This window comes from Malaclemys terrapin, chromosome 4 (genome assembly GCF_027887155.1).
Source record: "Malaclemys terrapin pileata isolate rMalTer1 chromosome 4, rMalTer1.hap1, whole genome shotgun sequence".
Taxonomy (NCBI): domain Eukaryota; kingdom Metazoa; phylum Chordata; order Testudines; family Emydidae; genus Malaclemys; species Malaclemys terrapin.
In genome coordinates, this window is record NC_071508.1 from 11,340,019 (window position 1) to 11,359,125 (window position 19,107).

A 19,107-nucleotide genomic window follows, 5' to 3' on the forward strand; every position below is an offset into this window, starting at 1 on the left:
GAACCAGATGACAGACTTATCATATACTGAAATTGATCTCTGCCTTACAACCATGAGTACTGAGAACCTAATGTGTTTTCCCAAAAGTAAGCACAGAGGGTGAGAAATATAGAACTGGGGAGGGGGGGGGGGAAACTACCTTCCTATGCTCTCCCCACACTCTTCATACTGCCTCTCTCCTTCCCTCTCCCCACCTAGGAACAAATAAGCCATGGCTGTCCGTGTAATTGTTAGGCCATAACCCAAATGTATATCTAGTGTAAACACTGTTTTTTCATATTACTCAAGGATATCAAAGTGCTTTACAAGTATGAATCATGCCTCACTCTCCCCGTTCCCCATATACTTATTTTACAGAGAAGAAAACTGAGGCACAGGCAAAAGCAGTCACTTGCCTAGACACACAGTGAGTCAGTGGCAAAGCCAGTCACAAAGAAACATGAACTGTTTGGCTTTAACAAAGGAAGAATTGTTTTTATTCATCTGCAGAACCCTAATTTCTGCATAAAAAACTGGAACAAGTACATAGGTCCCTGTTCACATGTCAGAATTAACTGCTATAACCATAGTCTGGGACTGCTGCTAGTTCAGTGCTACTAATCAGACAGGGAGAGTACAGAACTTATTTTAATTTAGAGTTACAGTTGTACAGTTTCCAACAGCAGATCACAGAAGCAACGCAGAGCTGACTGGAATTCAATGTTGTGCAATTATACTGCCACCCGTGTGCTCTTCGATAACATCTTCAAATCGGAGATGCACTTGGCAATACTCTCCTTCTCCTGCAAAAGGAAATGGATAGACTTTCACAGGCCTTGAAACAACTCAGGGAAGAGAATCATTTGCATGAACAATGTGTGCACACCAACCATATTCAGATTTTGCTGGGTAAAAATTGAAGCCAGGTACAGAAAGGATCTAGTTCCAACTCATGCACGATTAATAATTTGCAAAACCATCTAAGAAAGTCATGGAGATGGAAATCCAAATATTGGGCTATGTCGTTTGCTAATGCTTGAACAATCTAGATGATTAAAATCTGATCCTACAAAAAGTCAGCCTGCACAATTCACAGGGGACTGCAGGATGTTGGCAAGTGTCAGGCCAACCTATCTTGAGGAACAATAAGCTTTGGGAAGAGTGAGTGGATCCTCCAAAGTGCAGGTAGAACTGACCGAGGAGAGATGACAGAGTTATGTAAATGAACTCCCCATCTAGTGCACTTCAACTCCATATCTAGGTCTACCCATTTTCTTCACCTCCCAGTGTGGAGACAGTCCACTGAAGCGTCTTTAGCCCTGTGAGGTACCAAGGAAGGGAAATGTGCAGGTGCTCTAGTCCCATCAGTCATCTTAAAAATCCACATTTAACCATCCATGCTTTACATCAAGGGATGCTGCAAGGAAGTACCCCAGCCTCCTGGGCACACCTCCCACCCACAAGCCTTCTATTGTGCAGGAAAGTATTCTCTCAATTGGAGTTACTGGGCCTGATTTTCAGAAGCAATCAGCAAACCAAACAAAACCAGGAAATGCTGCAAGTGCTCAGCATTTCTGGAAAACAAAACAAAAACAAAAAAACCACACCACACACACACACACCACAACACACAGATCCCATTGGTTTTGCTCAAAAAAGTAAGAATGTGCCTTGGGTGCTCTGGAAGCCAGCCAGAGAAGAGTTAGACAAAGAAGTACTAGTCATGTTTGGCCAAAGATGTCAGGCAGCTGAGAAAAACGGTATTCTGTATTAGGACATGGGAGGCACAGTGAACTGCTAGAAGCTCAGAAGCTTAAAGTACCTGTTGAGCAGTGAGGCTCTGGACGACGTTTTTCTCTATCCAGTTGATCATGTGATCTTGTTCCTTACGACGTGTCAGTTGCTGTACAGCAATTTGATAGTCTAGCCGCTTCTTCACTTCATTGTATACGGTGAGCAGTCTTTCTCGGTAGTTAGTCTCTAGCAGCATAGCAACGTTATTCTAGTTAGAGAAAAGATGCATTTCAGTTTTCCATTCTGACTTTTCTGACCATCTTATATTTCAGATTTAAGATTTTTATTAAAGCTAATGTTAAAAAATTATATAATACTACACAGGTTAAGAAAAGTGTCTGTACATCTGGGTATAGTTTTTAGATTACCCACAGATACAAAGTGTGTTTTAAAAGTCATAAGATACATCAGCAATAATCCAAATTTAGATGAATACATTTAATACAGTTTAGATATTAGCATCCTAGTATTCAGATACATCAATCCTGAAAAGTTATACACAGAGTTGGTTGTGGAAAGCAAATACATCAACGAGTGAAAATTATCCCTCAGTAGTTGAGAATTTAGGGTAGGTTGTCCATTAGAAAATACAATCCATCCGGAAAGTATTTAAGTTACTTTCCCGACCGCGCTTCTCATTGGCATTCCAGCTTATCCCTCCCTGGTATTGCCAATGTCCAGTGATGTGTTCTAGGTAGATGTCCCTCGACCACTAACTCACATGTTGCTTTTCAAAGGAACCTAGAGTATTTTACAAAAATTGGCTATGTGTTCATTCACAGATGGAGGCACAGAGAAGTTAAATGACTTCCCAAGGTCTCAGAGACAGGAACTGAACCCTAGAATCCCAATTCTATATTATATGTTAAGACTATAGAGCCTGTCAAAAGCGAGAGTCACCCTATTTAAATATAGGTAGCATTAGTTAAGTGGATATGGTATTTTAAAAAATGGGCAGCATTTTTAGGCTTTTCAACTGAGAAGGTCTTTATACTGAAAATAAATAAATGGCAAAAATCTAGCATAATGCAGCTCTACACAGGAGCTCTCACCATAATGTTCTTTTAAAATAGACCGTGTAATTTTCTAGCTTTAAAAAAAAATGGAAAAAATGTCACATCAACACCCACATGGGTTATTAGCAGGGTTGGAGCCTTTAGATCCACAATACAGACCTCTGCCACTGGAGCTTCGGGAGTGGTAGCTACAGCAGTAGGTGGCACTCTTTAGGTGGACCAGGACTAGGAGGATGAAACACTTTGCCAGTGGGTTTCACAAATATTTGGAAAGGAGATGACAGACCGTTCCCTGCCCCTCTGCGACATCTCCTAACCCATCCCTGTCCCACTCATCTCTCTTCTTTACCCCCCAGAATCTTTGTCCCATTCCCCACTCTTCAGGCTTCTTAGCCCATTCTCCTTGTCCAGACAGTTCCAGTTCATTCCCTGGCCCTCAGCCCCTCATCCCTCTCTCCTTCCCTATGTTCCTCATCCCATTTCAGTATCCCATTCCCCCCAGCTTCTTGTCCTAGTCATCCCCCTGTGCTCAAGCACTTCACTTGATCTGTCACCACTCCCCCTCTTACCCAACCAAAACTCCATCCTGTGGAAGCAGAATTAAAAGCAGGGTAAATGTTTTAGTCAATTTAAGGATAAAGTGAAAGGTAGCCCTAAACCTACCCACGCGAGAGTTTTAAGAAATGCTGTTTCTCATCTCACTTTTAGTTAAAAAGGAAAGAATGCTGATTTAAGCAGAAACCTTAAGATAAGGTAAAGTCTGGAGGGAGTTTGTTTATACAAAGGATAACCATTGGCCGTTGATGCATGTAACAGGAAGGTATAAATACTTGTCTTCTATTGCTTGTAGGGGGAAGATCTGCCTAAGGTCAGGGGGGACCCCCTGTCCAACTGAAGTCTTCCCTTGCAATTGCTCGTAAGAAACTGTCTCTGACTTGTTGCTAACAAACACAGAGTAAGGACTTGTTTTCTTCCACAATCCCAATCTACACCCATGCAGGTCTGGCTCTTGTCCCTTCTGCATTCAAATTAGGCAGCTTCCTCCTCCATGCTGCCTGGGCCCAGGACAGCACAAGATAGTCTCCCTGCTCTCAGTTCAGGTGCTCAGACCAAACACTTCCGCAGCAGCCCAAAGCTGCAATTGCCAGGAAAGTCCTGCTTAGCCCTATCCTGCAGCATGGATGAAGTCTGAGAAATTTAGCAGCTAAACTCTAAGGAATCTCTGTTGATCGTGTGTGAACTGTGATCTTTCAGAGGATTACAATTTGGCCAAATTTGGGATGGTTCACAAACTGCAAAAGGAACATCAACACAGAGGCCTCCCACTGCCAAATTTCAAGTCTCTGCTCCATAACTTGCAGGTTCTAGAACTTCCCAAATGAAAGGTCGCCAGAATGTTTTAACCATGTATTTTTCCCTAGCTTCGTTTTCCAGAAACGAACCATTTTCGAGAAAGATTAAAAAAATTTAAAAAGCCTGGGGCAGATACCCAAGATGGAAAAATTAAAGCCTGAATAATTCTGGTAAAGTTACATGCAACTGAAAATAGGGTCTTATAATGGGAAATGTCATACAACTTTAGTTGCCTATGTGACCTGCCACACCTAATGTACACATAGTCAACGTTTGCTGCTTGTTAAGTACATAGAGACAGTCAGGGTCTGTGGTTATGAGGGCTACGTAACTATGTAAAAAGATATTTGTAAAGTTATATTTGTAATAACGTACCCGCTTGGCATCAAAGAGATAATTGCGGCCTTCAACCCTCCATTGCTCCTTCTTTTCCTGTTCAATCATTGACTCCAAGTGGTTGATTGAATCATTTTTCACAGCTAAAGCTTTGGCAACTTTCTCCTGAAATAAGAAGGAACTTTAAAATCCAGACTAAAACATAAGGAAGAGAAAGATCAACTGCTGATCTGATTGTTCAAAATGGCATCATCTCCTTAAACTGTAACTTATCAGGTCTGAAGGTGAACAGTAATTGCCACTGAAGTTCCCATGTTTAAAGCTTAAGCCTGGTCTACACTTAAAATATCCATAAATGCAGTTTTACCAGCACAGATGAGTTTCTGTCAGTATAACTTATTTCACTCAGGGACCCAATATAAGCCACAAGGCAAGCATTTTTCTGATAAGGCCTTGTGTATACTGGAAAAGGTTTACCAGTACAGTTATACCTGCAAACAATCCTAGAGCAGACGTAGCTTATTCTGGCAAAGACGTTTTTACTAGTAGAGCTTATACCAGGTTACCCAACTGAAATAAGCTACATCAACAAAAGCATTCCTATACCAGTATAACTCAGGTGTACAGTATGAGTTACTTAGGCCAAGACTAGAAAGAAACTATAGTTATACCAGCAACCCTTTTCTAGCATAGAAAAGGCCTTTGCAGAAAAGAACCAAGGAACACATGTAAGAGTACAGAAATAAAATGGCAGGCCCCCAAAATATGAAGAATGAGTCAACGAGGTCTCTAACTTCCAGACTAAACTCCATTTCATTCTGAAGTAGATGCAATAAAGACTGCAATGCACTGGCTCACAATGCACCTACATGGTTTAGTTATTTCTAAAAAAACCCCACCAACTAAAAAGCAGCGAAGGTTGAAAGTCAGAGGCTTATGCTCCCCAAGCATTCAAGTCACTGCTGAAAATGGGACTTAAGATGCTTTTGAAAAATTTTACTAAAATTCTACATATATGGATATTGATTCATGACACCAACTATAAATGCATACTTTGCCCTCAGCCCCTTTAATTTTAGATTGACACCCCTGACAAAATACCATAAAATAAGCATTTTGCAAACAGGTGGCTTCTTAACATGCATGACAGAGTCAAGTTCTGGCTCCCTTAGCCAATAGGGTCTGGAAGTACTGTTCTGATGAGTTTCATTTATTTCTTCAGGATTAGTAGGCTATCAGCCAAAATGCAAGAACACTCAGTTGCGAGACAGTCACTACTGTACCCAATTCTACATCGAACGTGCCCATGAATTTAGATTAAGTTGCCTACCCTGTAAGATTTATTTGGCAGAGATCACCCAGTGTAAAGTGTCATGTAGGCTTTCAGCACTGTACAAAGAGAACAATCATTAAAAAAAGCCATTACTTTTCTTCACTATTAGAAGAAGAACTGGTGATTTTTTTTTAAACCACACGCAACTGAACACCTGGAATTGTTGCATTGAGAGTCAGTGTCAAGTTAGATTATGTTCTTTTTTTTCCCCCTCTTACCTCATTGAGCTTATCAGCAAAAGCTGCTACATCACCCCCATATTTTTTAACTATATAGATGATGACTCCCACCATGCAGGCACCTGCAACTGTTTCATGGTTGATTATATAGATTTCCTTGGAGAGCAAGTAGAACAGTAGCCCAGTCCCCAGCATATAGGGCCCTAAAATAGATAAAAGGATACTGTTTTAAATACATTACTTGGAAACAGACCCATTCCAAGTTCAGTTGGCTGAAAGCAGAGCTAGGCATTTTAATTTTTTTAAGTTGCATAGGAATATTGAGGGACTTGTCACTCCTCTCCAAAAAAAGGATGACTCAGGTAGAAGAACCAGATAGAGGAAACTCCATCTTACACCCTTCCCAGAGATATACTGCTATATGAAGACTTCCATCACCAAAAAGTAACCATGGAATTCCTAATATGTTATCTGTAGCCTCTGCTGCCCTCTCAGCATGGGGCATTAACCTCCATGTTTAGAGGTTACTGGGAGCCAGGAGCTGCAAAAACTTTTCTGCTAATCAGGCCCATCACACACACTTAGGACTTATCCTTTACCGAAAGCTAAAGTCTGTAAGGTGCCCTCTGATCAACTCCCCCATTTGCTTCCCAAACTTCAAAAGAGTTGAAGGTTCTCAGTATTTCAGAGGGAAACTTATTTCCATACAGGACCAAGCCCATAATTAGTGCAATATCCTAAACAGTGTGTGTTCTTTCCCACCACAAAAGCAAATTCATCATCCACATCAATGTCAAGTTACTCACACCAGTAAAACCTAAACTTTTCAGACACTTTGCCTTACTTGATGGCCATAGCAGGTGTGCAGCACCAATAATCAAAATGAAACCCACAAAGGTACAACATACTAACCTGTGACTCCTGTTTTAGGATACAGGAATTGGAAAAATTCCTCTGGGATCAACCCATGACGAACTTGCCCTCCTTTCTCAGGGAGAGGTGGTAAAGGAACCAAGCAGTGCTGACCAGTGTGAAATGGTCTAGACGCATGCAAAACACTATGAGTAAAAAAGAGATTTTCTGAGAAGTGTATTCCCTCGCAAAAAAAAAAAAAGTCTCAAATGAAGTTAGGACACTTGTTCTTATATGCGGGCCCCAAAATCTTTTCAGTTATACAGAAGTCAAAACTGTATACCAAACATTCAAAATAGACTTTGGTTAACGCACATACAAACTTACCCTTGGTAAACATCTATTTATTTGCCTAGATTGGGTAGATTTTACCCAGTTTCACATAAGCAAATGGGCACACATGGAGGTTGCAGGTATATGGAGGGGGAAAAAAAACCTTCACGATCTTGTCTCAAGATTCACAGCAGAGGCTTCTTAAATGAGAAATTGTAGTAAATCTATACTTCTACAAGAACACTTTTCATTCCTTTAATTTTCTACTGAAAGATTTCAAGATGCTTAACAAAAAATTAGTCTTACACATGCATAAAGGAAGCAAATCCTATTACCACAATTTAACAGGTAAATAGACTGAAAAATTAGGTGACGTGCTCATGGTCCAACAAACTCAAGCATCCCAACCTCCAGAATCCTGATCATATTAAAAAGTTTGATTAGAAGCTACCTGAGTGTTGCCATAGCAGGGCGGATAATAGCACTCACATAGCTGCCAGAAGGTAGTTCAAAATATTAAGGCCTGATTAACACACAAAGTTGCACCATTCAAGCTAAATGTGTTATTTTATACCAATTTAAACTGGTCTAACTTTGTTGATAGGTTTGAGCTGAAATAAGCCTTTTGATATTGTATTTGCTGGTACCTATAATAGACAGAAGCTAGCTAAACCAACATAACCAGTTTGGAAATTACCCCCTCTATAAAGGGCCTGGAGATCTACTCACAAAAAGTGCGATATAAAAACTAGACATCATCATCACCACTCCAGTAAACAGATCAATGAGTGTATACACTATTGTGTTGAATTAAGCTGGCATAGGAGTTAAACCAGCACAACCTCAGTGCTTCAGCAAATGCTTCACCTAACCTAAAGCAGGATTCACAGAAGCGACTTTAGCTCCATGCCGAGGTAGGTCATTTCTAAGCAGCAGCCAGCAACTCTAACCCCCAGCCCCAGGAACGGGCCCCGAGAGTCTTAATTCCTAGCCCCCCTTCTCCCCACTAGACCCCTCGAGAAAAAGAACCCAGGAGTCCTGACCTCTCCCCTCCCCCCCCCCCGAGGAGAAAAAGAACCCAGGAGTCCTGACCTCTCCCCCCCCCCCCCAGGAGAAAAAGAACCCAGGAGTCCTGACCTCTCCCCTCCCCCCCCCCGAGGAGAAAAAGAACCCAGGAGTCCTGACCTCTCCCCTCCCCCCCCCGAGGAGAAAAAGAACCCAGGAGTCCTGACCTCTCCCCTCCCCCCCCCCAGGAGAAAAAGAACCCAGGAGTCCTGACCTCTCCCCTCCCCCCCCCCCAGGAGAAAAAGAACCCAGGAGTCCTGACCTCTCCCCTCCCCCCCCCCCCAGGAGAAAAAGAACCCAGGAGTCCTGACCTCTCCCCTCCCCCCCCCCCAGGAGAAAAAGAACCCAGGAGTCCTGACCTCTCCCCTCCCCCCCCCCCCAGGAGAAAAAGAACCCAGGAGTCCTGACCTCTCCCCTCCCCCCCCCCCCAGGAGAAAAAGAACCCAGGAGTCCTGACCTCTCCCCTCCCCCCCCCCCCAGGAGAAAAAGAACCCAGGAGTCCTGACCTCTCCCCTCCCCCCCCCCCCAGGAGAAAAAGAACCCAGGAGTCCTGACCTCTCCCCTCCCCCCCCCCCCCAGGAGAAAAAGAACCCAGGAGTCCTGACCTCTCCCCTCCCCCCCCCCAGGAGAAAAAGAACCCAGGAGTCCTGACCTCTCCCCTCCCCCCCCCCAGGAGAAAAAGAACCCAGGAGTCCTGACCTCTCCCCTCCCCCCCCCCAGGAGAAAAAGAACCCAGGAGTCCTGACCTCTCCCCTCCCCCCCCCCCCGAGGAGAAAGAGAACCCAGGAGTCCTGACCTCTCCCCTCCACCCCCCCAGGAGAAAGAGAACCCAGGAGTCCTGACCCCCCCCTCCCCCGCCCGAGGCAGGGCCAGAGCCCCGGCGCCTCGCCCGGGCCGCACTTACCCCACGGAGAGGGAGGGAGCCAGGCTCTTCAGCGCCGCCGGAGCTGCGGGAGGACACAGAGCGATCAGTGCAGGCCCCGCGCCCGCCCCCCGGCTCCCCCCGCGCCCCCCCCCCGGGGACGGGCCCCACTCACCGGCGCGCAGGCCCAGGCGGGACAGCATCGTCGGCAGAGCTGCGGCGCGGCCCTCTCCGTCCCGGTGACCCCGGCGGCGGCGGTAGCAAGATGGCGGCGGCGAAGGCAGCCTCGCGAGAGGAGCTTAGGAACGCCCCACATCTCGCGAGCGGTGGGGGCGGGAGCGGTAACCGTGTCGCGAGAAGAATCGTAATCTCCCGTGATAGGGCGGAGGGCGGGGGTTCTGGGGAATCTCGCGAGAGGAGCGCCGGGGCGCCGGCAGGGGGCGTGGCCCAGTCGGGGTGTCCCGGGAGCAGCACGTGGAGGCTGCCGCTGTCCGTCTGCTCGTGCCGCGGGGCTGGGAGTCGCGCGCCGCCGCCGCCGCCATGCAAGAGCCGGAGCAGCCCGACGGGGGGGCCTCGGGCGACCCCGAGTGGAACATCCCGCCCAACGCGCCCGCCTGCATGGAGCGCCACCTGGACGGGGCCCACTACCGCCCAGGTACCCCAGCGACCCCTGCCCCCCCCAGGGCACGTCCTTCCCATGCACCCTGCCCTGCGCCCCTGGAGCATTGTCCCACGCTGTGCCCCCGGGGCACCTCTTCTGTCCTGAGCCTGAACCCCACTCTGCTCCCCAGCCCTGACCACCCTGTGGCCCGTGCACGTCCTGTCCCAGGCCCACGTGAACTTCCCCGGGTGATCCCAAGCACTGCGTTCTGGGGGATCCCGAACATCATCCGTCCCTGGTGGGGGGACAGTGCATCACAGCTACTGCCCAGTGATGCTCCCCATGCCACCTCCTGGGATACACTGCAGCCAAGTGTTACCCTCCTGAGAGTGAGCTTCTGAACAGTCTCACCCCCAGAGAGAGAGCCCCTGGGTTGTCTATCCCTGTGCCTCTCTTGGGACCTTGCAGGGCTCTACAGTTTTCTCACACCTGCCTACAGTGCAACCACTGGGCATTGCTACCCCATCCCCCCAACATCTGTTCATTCAGTGCAGGTTTCAAGGACACCATTCATACCCCCACAGAATTTAGAAATGGAATAGAAAAATCTACACTCCTGAGTGACACGGTTAAAGTGACCTATCCCCTAGTGTAGCTAGTACTAGTTCAATGGGAGACTTCTCCCATTGACCTAGCTACCCCTTCTCTGGAAGCTGGAGTACCTACGCTAATGGGAGAAACTCTCCTGTTGGTGTAGGTAGTGTCTTCGGTGACACGGTGCATCTGCAGCACTGTAGCATTTTAAGTGTAGATAAGCCCTTATTTAGCATGTGTTAGCTAAGTCAAACCAAAACTTTTATCGGCCAAGATGATGCTTTAGTTATGTTAACCTAGATAACCTGAGTTCTGTATTGTGCTTTACGTATAGGCTCAGTATATCAGGAATTGTGGGATTTAACTCTCTCTCTTCTTTTTATCTCTTTTCCAGATGGAGCTCTTCTCCTGGGTGCTTCTAGCTTGAGTGGACGTTGCTGGGTGGGTTCCATTTGGGTATTTAAGGATCCAGAACGGGCCCCTAATGAAGGCTTTTGCTCTGCTGGGGTTCAGACGGAAGCAGGCGTAGCGGATCTGAAATGGGTAGCGGATAAAGGAATACTAGTGGCCTCAGATTCTGGTAAATTAAAATGGATTGAATTTTTGTAGCTCTGAAGTTTGTCTGTAATGTGTGAGCATGATCAGTAGTTGGTCTCCTGCAGCTCAAGGGAGTTGTCTGGGATGCCACGTGGAAGGAAGTGGACAACATGAAGGGGACCAGCTCAGTGGTCTGTATTGAACAGAAGTGGGGTGTTTGTGGGATTAAAAACTTTTCATAATTTTTTTTTTTTTTTAAGCAAACATTGTGGGCATGCAGATTGGTCAACAACAATTTGCTCCTGTTTGAAATGGCAGGGGAACATGTAAAAAACAGACTTATGTGTACAGACCTACAATGCAAAATCAGATGTATTGCTGGATTCCAGCCCCTCACCCTGGGCTCTTAGCTGAGACCATGACAATTCTGAACCTTTGTAAACAATGCCTGAGCACAGATTTGGAATTAAGACGCCTGAAACATGTTCCTGGCCCAACTGTAAATCCATGGACAAGCCATGTCACCGCTCTGTGCCAGTATTCCCATCTGTAAAATAAGAATAACAATAGGGACTGTCTTGTTTGTTCTGTTTGTACAGCACCTAGCACTGTGGGGTCCTGGGCCATGCCTGGGGCTCCTAAGTGCCATGAGTAGTAATAATAATTTATCTCAGAGGGATGTTCCAGATTCTGTAATTTAGGGTTTTCTGTGACGCTCATCTCCATAATATTGAAGCATTGTTAAGGTTTTTGATTGCATGTGTTGTAATGTGCTTTGAAAATAAAGACCACCGTGTAAATGCTACCTAATATTCTTAATACGATCATGGTGGCATTTTTGAAAACTTTCTTGCACTTTGTCTCTGTTAATTGATTTGTCTATGGGGGTATTTCCATTTAGATCCCATCTAGTTTGCCGCAGGGCCCTTCTGGGTAATGAGTCCTCTTGGGAAGAGAGCATCTTCTCCCCCAGGCTTTTGTATTGTTTCTTGGTTGAACCCTCTCGGTAAAATGGTTGGCTTTCCCCGTTTTCCTTTAGGTGCTGTGGAGCTCTGGGAGTTGGATGAGAACGAAACTCTAATAGTGAACAAGTTTTGTAAATATGAGCATGACGACATTGTGACAACAGTGAGCGTTTTCACTAACGCCACTCAGGCGGTTAGTGGCAGCAAAGACTTCTGGTTAGTTTCCTTTGCATTCCTGCTTCTCTCTCTTGATTTGAGTGAATCATCCCTCGCTCTTCCTAACTGGTTGTGTTCTTACTTGTAGCGTGAAGGTTTGGGACATCCCACAGCAAACAGTGCTGCACTCTTACAGAGGTGAGTGCCAAATTGACTTACGGATTTTGCTTCTCCTATTCACTTCTAGGAGCTGCTTTGGGAGTCTGGACTTCAAATCCAGCTGTTCCCGATCTAATAAAACACACACTGCTCTGCAGAGCTGATATATGCAGCATCCTGGCTGGTGACCACACCATAATCTTTGACCCAAGATTATTCACTTTGGATTTCTTGCCACTAACCCCAATTGTATTTATCCTGATTATAATGCATGATGCTCAGCTTTCAAGCAAAAATGACAGTACAATATATTTCAGGTGGACAGTGTTCATGATTTAACACAATTTATAAAGTTGTCTGTTTTGTGGGATTATCCGTAGGAGGTTTGTAGGCTTCCTAGAATTTTTCTAGCCCACATCTTTCCAGGGATGTGAGTCATTTCCCTCGCTCTCATTTCTTCCTCCAAACGTCATACTGACAAGTGACAGTTCTCCTCTCCCCTCTCGGTGGATCCATTGTATGGTAATTGTGCTGGGCTGAAAATATTTCTCCCCTAGAATTTTATATTTATTACTTTCTAATGCAAGTTTTTGTGAATTTAGAGCTGATGGAAGATGGTGGTGTAACATCCCTCCTAGCCACAGCCCAGGTAGAGGCAGTGCAAGTGAGCCACCCAGTGCCCCTCTTTGGCTAGGTGTTGCATCCAGCCTTGATCCACATTCCCAACCTTTCAGTAGCTTTATCCTTTTTTTTCTTTTGATAGCTCATTCCAGCCCAGTGACATGTGTGGCCTCTTGTCCTGGTAAGGATACCGTGTTCCTGTCCTGTGCTGAGGTAAAACTAACTCTGTCTCCAGATCTCTATGGTATAAATCTGATTTGGCCTGTGAACTCTGCAGTTAAAACATGTATTTACGTTTTCAATAAGTAGCAGGTGTTTTTTGACATTTTGAAGCATTCCAGTTTGGCACATTCATTGGTCCATAACTTACAATGATAATTTGTATTGACTACATTGAAATATGCTGTTGGTTTGTTAAGGTTCAGTCTGTATTGAGGGTATATCTACCCCAGTTTAAACTCTTATTGCAGATCACAGCACCAAAGTAATGCAGAGGTTGCACTGGTCTGAAATCAGGGTAGGCTGCATTGGTGCACTACATCTATACTGGGAGTGTACACTCATGTAACTACCATGATACAAATAATCTCAGTTTAGAGCGACCTTAAACCTGGGGTGTGGGAGGGAAAAGATGGACTTATAATTAAAGGATGGGAAATTACTATACAATTGCAAAATATATTTATGAAAATATACATAATAAACTCTGCTTTTAGCAGTTGTCACAATTTGAAAGAAAACTCTCTTATATGAAATCATCTGAATCAAAATATTTATGTATGTTATCGGAGTATTGTGATTCAAATACACAATATTGCCTCTAACTGATACTACTTAGCAGTTACACAGCAGTACTTACCCTTTGAAATGCTATACAAACACTCTGGTGTGGTAGGTAAGTGTGACTGTCCCCATTGTAGAGAAGGGGAACTAAAAGCACAGAGTGAATTATCTAAGCCCATGGAGAGAGTGAATGGGAGAACAGAGATTACTACTCCTGATTCCCAGTCCAAAGCTTAATTCATTGATGTGATATGTGGAGGCACAGAGTTCATAAAACCTCTTCTCTCTTTTTTGTTTTTTTTTTAATGTTTTTCTTTTTCCCCTCCATTAACTTTGAATGTATAGGATGACAGAATTTTACTGTGGGATACCAGATGCCCCAAACCAGCTACTCGAATTGGTAAGTCTGTGGATATACAATACATGGAATTTTCTGGGGGAGAGGGGGAGGAGATAAACTTGCAATGTTTCATTCATTAAGTTTGTATTGTTCTACTACCACATAGAATTTATCTCAGCCAATGATAGTGCTAGGATGAAAGCACAAAGAAACCAGTCATAAAATAGCATCACATAAGTACAACAACAAGTTTAAAAAAAAAAAAAAAAATCTTAGCCAATTGGCAACTGAGGGTGCTAAAATAACATGGGAATATCTGAGCTCACAGTTCTCGTCACACTCACCATAGTTTCTTTCTTGACAGTTTGCAGTGCCTCTGCTTACCTCCCTACCTCAGTTATGTGGCATCCAGAGCAAAGTGACACATTTGTTTTGGGTAAGGAGCTATCTTACTATTAACTGATTGTCATTATCCAGATTACACATTGTGACTGAATGCTCTTTGTGTTCTCTGTTTGATTTTCCCTAATAATCCCGTTCTCCTTTGTTCTTTTAAAGGTGATGAAAATGGGACAGTTGCTCTTGTAGACACGAAGAACCCAGACTCCGCTCTAAGTTCAGCTGTGCACTCCCAAACCATCACTGGGTTTGCATTTTCTACACACAGGTACTGATGTTATGGTGGAATGAGGCAGTTTAGATGCTGATAGATAGACCTTGTTGGCTCTCAGAACTAAAGCAATTGGAAGTACTCTTGGCCACAGCCTTTTGTAATAGGCAATGTGTAAAGTTGATTTGAAGTGCATAGGAATTGGTGTCCCATGTATGTGTAAAGTCCATTCACCTTGCTGCTCTGTCTACTGTCTTTCCAAATCTCTGTGTATATATTGCACCTTAACAATTCTGTCCTGTTCTTTTAAAAAAAAAAAAAAAGAAAAAACCCTCTGAACCAAGAACCACGTGGGGAAAGATGTTCATGCCGCTCTGCACTAAGAATGGGGCTAGCAGTGTATATTTGACTCCAGAGTGATGTGGAAGTGCGTGTCAGTAACACTTAAGCCACTTTGAATCATCTTGTACCTTCATTTCTTTTCCTTTATGCAGTAACAGAATGTTGCCTGTTAATACTGATTGACATCTATAAGATATTCATAGAATATTAAACTATTGGTCAAAGAAACTTGCGCAGATATGGGTTATAATATTGCCTGGTAGTCTTTGTTCACTTCATTAAGAAGCATATGTTGTTTACTTTCGAGCTTTCAGGTATATATAGTAGTTTTAACATCAGTCTTTCTTTTACCCTCCAGTTCGCCCCTTCTGGCTTCAATTAGTGAAGACTGCTCGGTAGCTGTTCTTGACTCTAGCCTTTCAGAGGTGTAAGTACTAACTCCAATTAATACTTGGTGCATTTTGAAATTTTAGTCATTAAATGATCGTTAAGCGCGTTTTATATGCAAAAGAGGTCAGTTTTTTTTTGTTTTCTTTTTGTAGTACTGCAGAAATGGATCAAATGCACTCTCACATATTTATAGGAATGGACTTGGCTGGGGGAAATAACAAAGCAACACTAGAGCCTTTTTTGAACTTGAACGCCTGTTTGGGGATCAAGAAGGGGGTAGATGATAAAGAAGCTTATAGCATATTAATCAGCAGGATTTAGTTACTGAACACTGCCTGGCTGTGTGAGTGTTGGGATTTTCCAGGAATGACAATGCAGCTAAGTAGTAGTTCGTAATGTAAAGTAACGCGGTGGGGCCATTCAAATATTTTATCTGTCTAATCCCATTTTATGTCTTCTGCTTTTCCCAGTTTCAGAAGTCGCTCTCATCGAGACTTTGTGAGAGGCCTATCGTGGTCTCCCTTGAACAAGGCCTTGCTCTCTACAGTTGGATGGGACCATCAAGTTTTACATCACACAGTTCCAACACAGACTACTGAAGCTGCTGGGAGCAACAGTGTACATGACTAGTTTTATAAACTCACTGGTCCAGATTTATCCCCGGTATAACTCCACATGTTATGCACCAGGGATGTATATGGCCCATTGCCTGTCTCAGAACTTATGGCTTGCAACCAAGAAGGCAGGTCCTGTAGCAACTTTGCATTAGGCACGAGCTAATTACAAAAACAGCCCCTTGATGTAGAGTCCAGATTCACCTGTGATAAAGCTTTAACATGTTGCACCAGAGAATGCTGATTTCAGGCACAAGGAATTGCAGGGAAGTGGGCAATTAGGTAAAAATAAATAAATAAAACCATAAAGGGTTTGGCTTTTATTCTTCTTGGCATATCAAACCACTTACAGAAGTAGCAGAATAGAATTCTCCTGCCAGTTAAAAAGTTTGGCAGTCTTGTGGGGGCCTTGCCTGAGTTGGGATTATGGAACAATGAGATTAAGAGCAAGGTAAATTAACCCTGACAGATGAACAGGAAACCTTGGTTCAATATTTATAGCACAGAAAGGCTCCACCATTACTGTCATTCATGCAACCTCCGGTGCAGTTAGGGATGCTCTATCTTACCTCTGAGTGTGTGAATCCCATACGCAGGCACAGAATCTGCTAGTCTGTACTTCTGTCCTGTGAATGGACATCTGAACGTTCAGATAGTCAATAAGAGAGAAGATGGAGATCTGTGCTGTTCAGCAGGAATGCCAAGCGCAGCTCCCACAGTGTCCAGTGCAGCCTTTGAGTGCTTTCATGGTGAAGTATTATCTAGGGAGAACTATGATCTGGGCTCTCCAGGATGTGTGTCTGCGTCAAAGATGTTTGTAGTTTAGTTGGCTGCATTATATTTGACACTAAGGGCACGTCTACACCCTCCGGAGCGATCAATCCAGCAGGGGTCGATTTATCGCGTCTAGTGAAGACGCGATAAATCAACCACCGAGCGCTCTCCCCTTAGACTCCGGTACTCCAGCTGGGCGAGAAGCGTAGGCGGAGTCGACAGGGGAGTGTCAGCCGTTGACTTAGCGCAGTGAAGACACTGCGGTAAGTAGATCTAAATACATCGACTTGAGCTACGTTATTCACATAGCTGAAGTTGTGTAACTTAGATCGATTTTCCCCTCTTCCCACTCCCAGTGTAGGCCAGGCCTCAGTGGAGCCCTGAAGCCACAGCAAGTTACCACTGGGGCTTTCCCAGGGTCAAAACTTCAGCTTCCTTGCTTTGCAGATACTTCACTTAAAGGATTGAAGAGATGAAGAAAGCTGAGGGGAAGAGCTCCCTTGTTACAGCTTGGAGTCAGAGTGAAGATTTGGAAAGCTCAAATTACTTGTTTCTCTTTTGAAAGTCACTAACCAGCTGCTGCCGGTAGCTTTTCATAAAAGGGTGACTTCTGTTGTACTACTTATGTTAAGTGGCTTTTTGTGCTGGAGAGCGGGGCATACGCCCCAAATTCCTAGTATTGGCTTTGCTTGTCCTTTTAGTATTTTTGTAACTTATTGCATAACGTTTTTAAAACCTGGCTGTTTCCCTTAAACTACAGTATGGTTTTGAAAAACTCCACTGCTGCGTGTGTTGCCAGCTGCTGTTTGGATATTTTGTTCACCATATGGTTCCTGCCCCTACCTATTCCTCTCCACAATTTAAACAGGCCATCTATTATGAGGCAAATAGACAGAAAGTACCTGATTGGAAGCCACTTCCCTTCTTCTTAGTCTGTAACATGCTGTTCTGTATGAGCCAAGAAAGCAAAATGAAGGATAATGTTATCATCATCTGATCTCCTATACAGATTATATCATAGCAGACCCAAATTGTGCAGTGCCCACAGTTAATTTGCAGGCAGGTAGATTAAGTTTCCCTGTGTATTTTTTTTTCATTTGTTCATTTAAAACTAACTTGGCTCTCGTGAATTCCAACATAGTGAAATGTTTCACAGAGAACACATGCTGATCCGGTTCAGTGCAGTGTATTCAAAAGTGAAAGTTATAAAAGCAGACACCTTTCTTAAGAGCTATTTTAAAATAAAAGAAGAGAAAAAACCTTGTACTTATTATCATGGACCTCTGTGACACTAGTGAGAATGGAAACAAGTCTTGTGCTGTTTACATGTGAAATGGGTGGATGTCTTTGAAAAATGGAAGGCAGCTTTTAATAAATCATAGTTTTAATTTCTAAATGGGTACAGATTCACTGGGACACTTTCTTCAAAGACTTGCATTATTTATCTTGCATTCGCTTCAAAGAGTAAACCTGAAGCCTATAACTTGCATAGAGGGACCTGCAATATATTTGTCTTTTGGTCCTGGATGTGAATTGCAGAACCTTTTTCTTGGTAGAGGCCTGATCTAGCAAAGTACTCCTAAATCAGGAAAGGATGTAAAAACATGGACGCTACCACGGAGGTCAGTTATCCTCAGGGAGGATAAAATTCATCCCTGTGCAAAGTGACGAACATACGGCCTTATGCATTACTGGCCTCCTGAACAGGAGTGAATTTAACCTTAAGTGAGGCAGACTCTCTTTACTGCGAAGATATATTTGTTGTCTCCAGTTCCCCTCAGCCCAGAATCCATGACAAGCTGCTATAATCCTATGGTATTTTTTAATGAGTTTCCACTTAAGACCGCTCTCAAATTTTGCAGCGGGATTGGCACAGCTGTTCAGTATCACGTTTCTCTGCCCATGAACACTAATCTCCAAAATGTCAAAATCCATGGATGTTTTAAAACCAAATGCTGAAACTAATGGAGTCTGTAACTCCCATGGCATAAGTGAAACTACTCACATTGAAAAGGTGGGTGATGCTGAGCTCAGGCTCAGTGGGGCTGGGTGTGTGTCCGAAGACCCCTAAGACTGTACTGGTTTTATAAAATTGTATGTTGTCCGATCAGTATTCAGTGCTTCTGTTAATGGGCCAGTAGCGCACAAAGGCTTTGCTCTTCCCCTTCAAACTTTTTAATAGTTTATTCTGAATGCTAAGCTTCCCTGCCTCCTACCACATGGGGGCAGCAGCTATCTATTTCTGATTGGGTTACCTAATGAGGAGCTTTTGATTTCATAGTTGAGAGCAGCATGAAAGAATCTTGTTTCTCTGAAAGTTGAGCTGTTTCTTTTAGGTAAATGAGTATCTGCCAGGATCATTATGCATTAAACCGGTAGGGTCTTCTCCATCAGGATATTTCAGCATAATGGGAAATGAGACATTGCAGTTGGAAAAAGCCATTATCTAGCTAGTTTAACAAAGTTGTACATAGTCTTCTATACCCAGTACTGCTCTGCTTTCATATTACGATTTCTGA

General features: G+C 44.0%; 2 protein-coding genes across 2 annotated transcripts; one reads left to right on the forward strand and one right to left on the reverse strand.

The window, feature by feature from the left end:
- Positions 1–447: 447 nt before the first annotated feature.
- On the reverse strand, positions 448–9,389 carry ATP5PB (ATP synthase peripheral stalk-membrane subunit b). The gene is made up of 7 exons (XM_054025777.1): positions 9,278–9,389; positions 9,145–9,187; positions 6,903–7,048; positions 6,030–6,193; positions 4,518–4,643; positions 1,802–1,981; positions 448–782 (listed from the first exon to the last, which is right to left on the reverse strand). Exons 1-7 carry the CDS (start codon positions 9,303–9,305, stop codon positions 711–713), a joined length of 759 nt encoding a protein of 252 aa, XP_053881752.1. The 5' UTR covers positions 9,306–9,389; the 3' UTR covers positions 448–710.
- Positions 9,390–9,539: 150 nt separating this feature from the next.
- WDR77 (WD repeat domain 77) lies at positions 9,540–17,852 on the forward strand. The gene is made up of 10 exons (XM_054025774.1): positions 9,540–9,757; positions 10,692–10,877; positions 11,874–12,015; positions 12,104–12,153; positions 12,878–12,948; positions 13,864–13,918; positions 14,223–14,294; positions 14,417–14,525; positions 15,169–15,237; positions 15,671–17,852. The coding sequence occupies exons 1-10, from the start codon at positions 9,643–9,645 to the stop codon at positions 15,828–15,830; spliced, it is 1,029 nt and encodes a 342-aa protein (XP_053881749.1). The 5' UTR covers positions 9,540–9,642; the 3' UTR covers positions 15,831–17,852.
- The last annotated feature ends 1,255 nt before the right edge of the window (positions 17,853–19,107 follow it).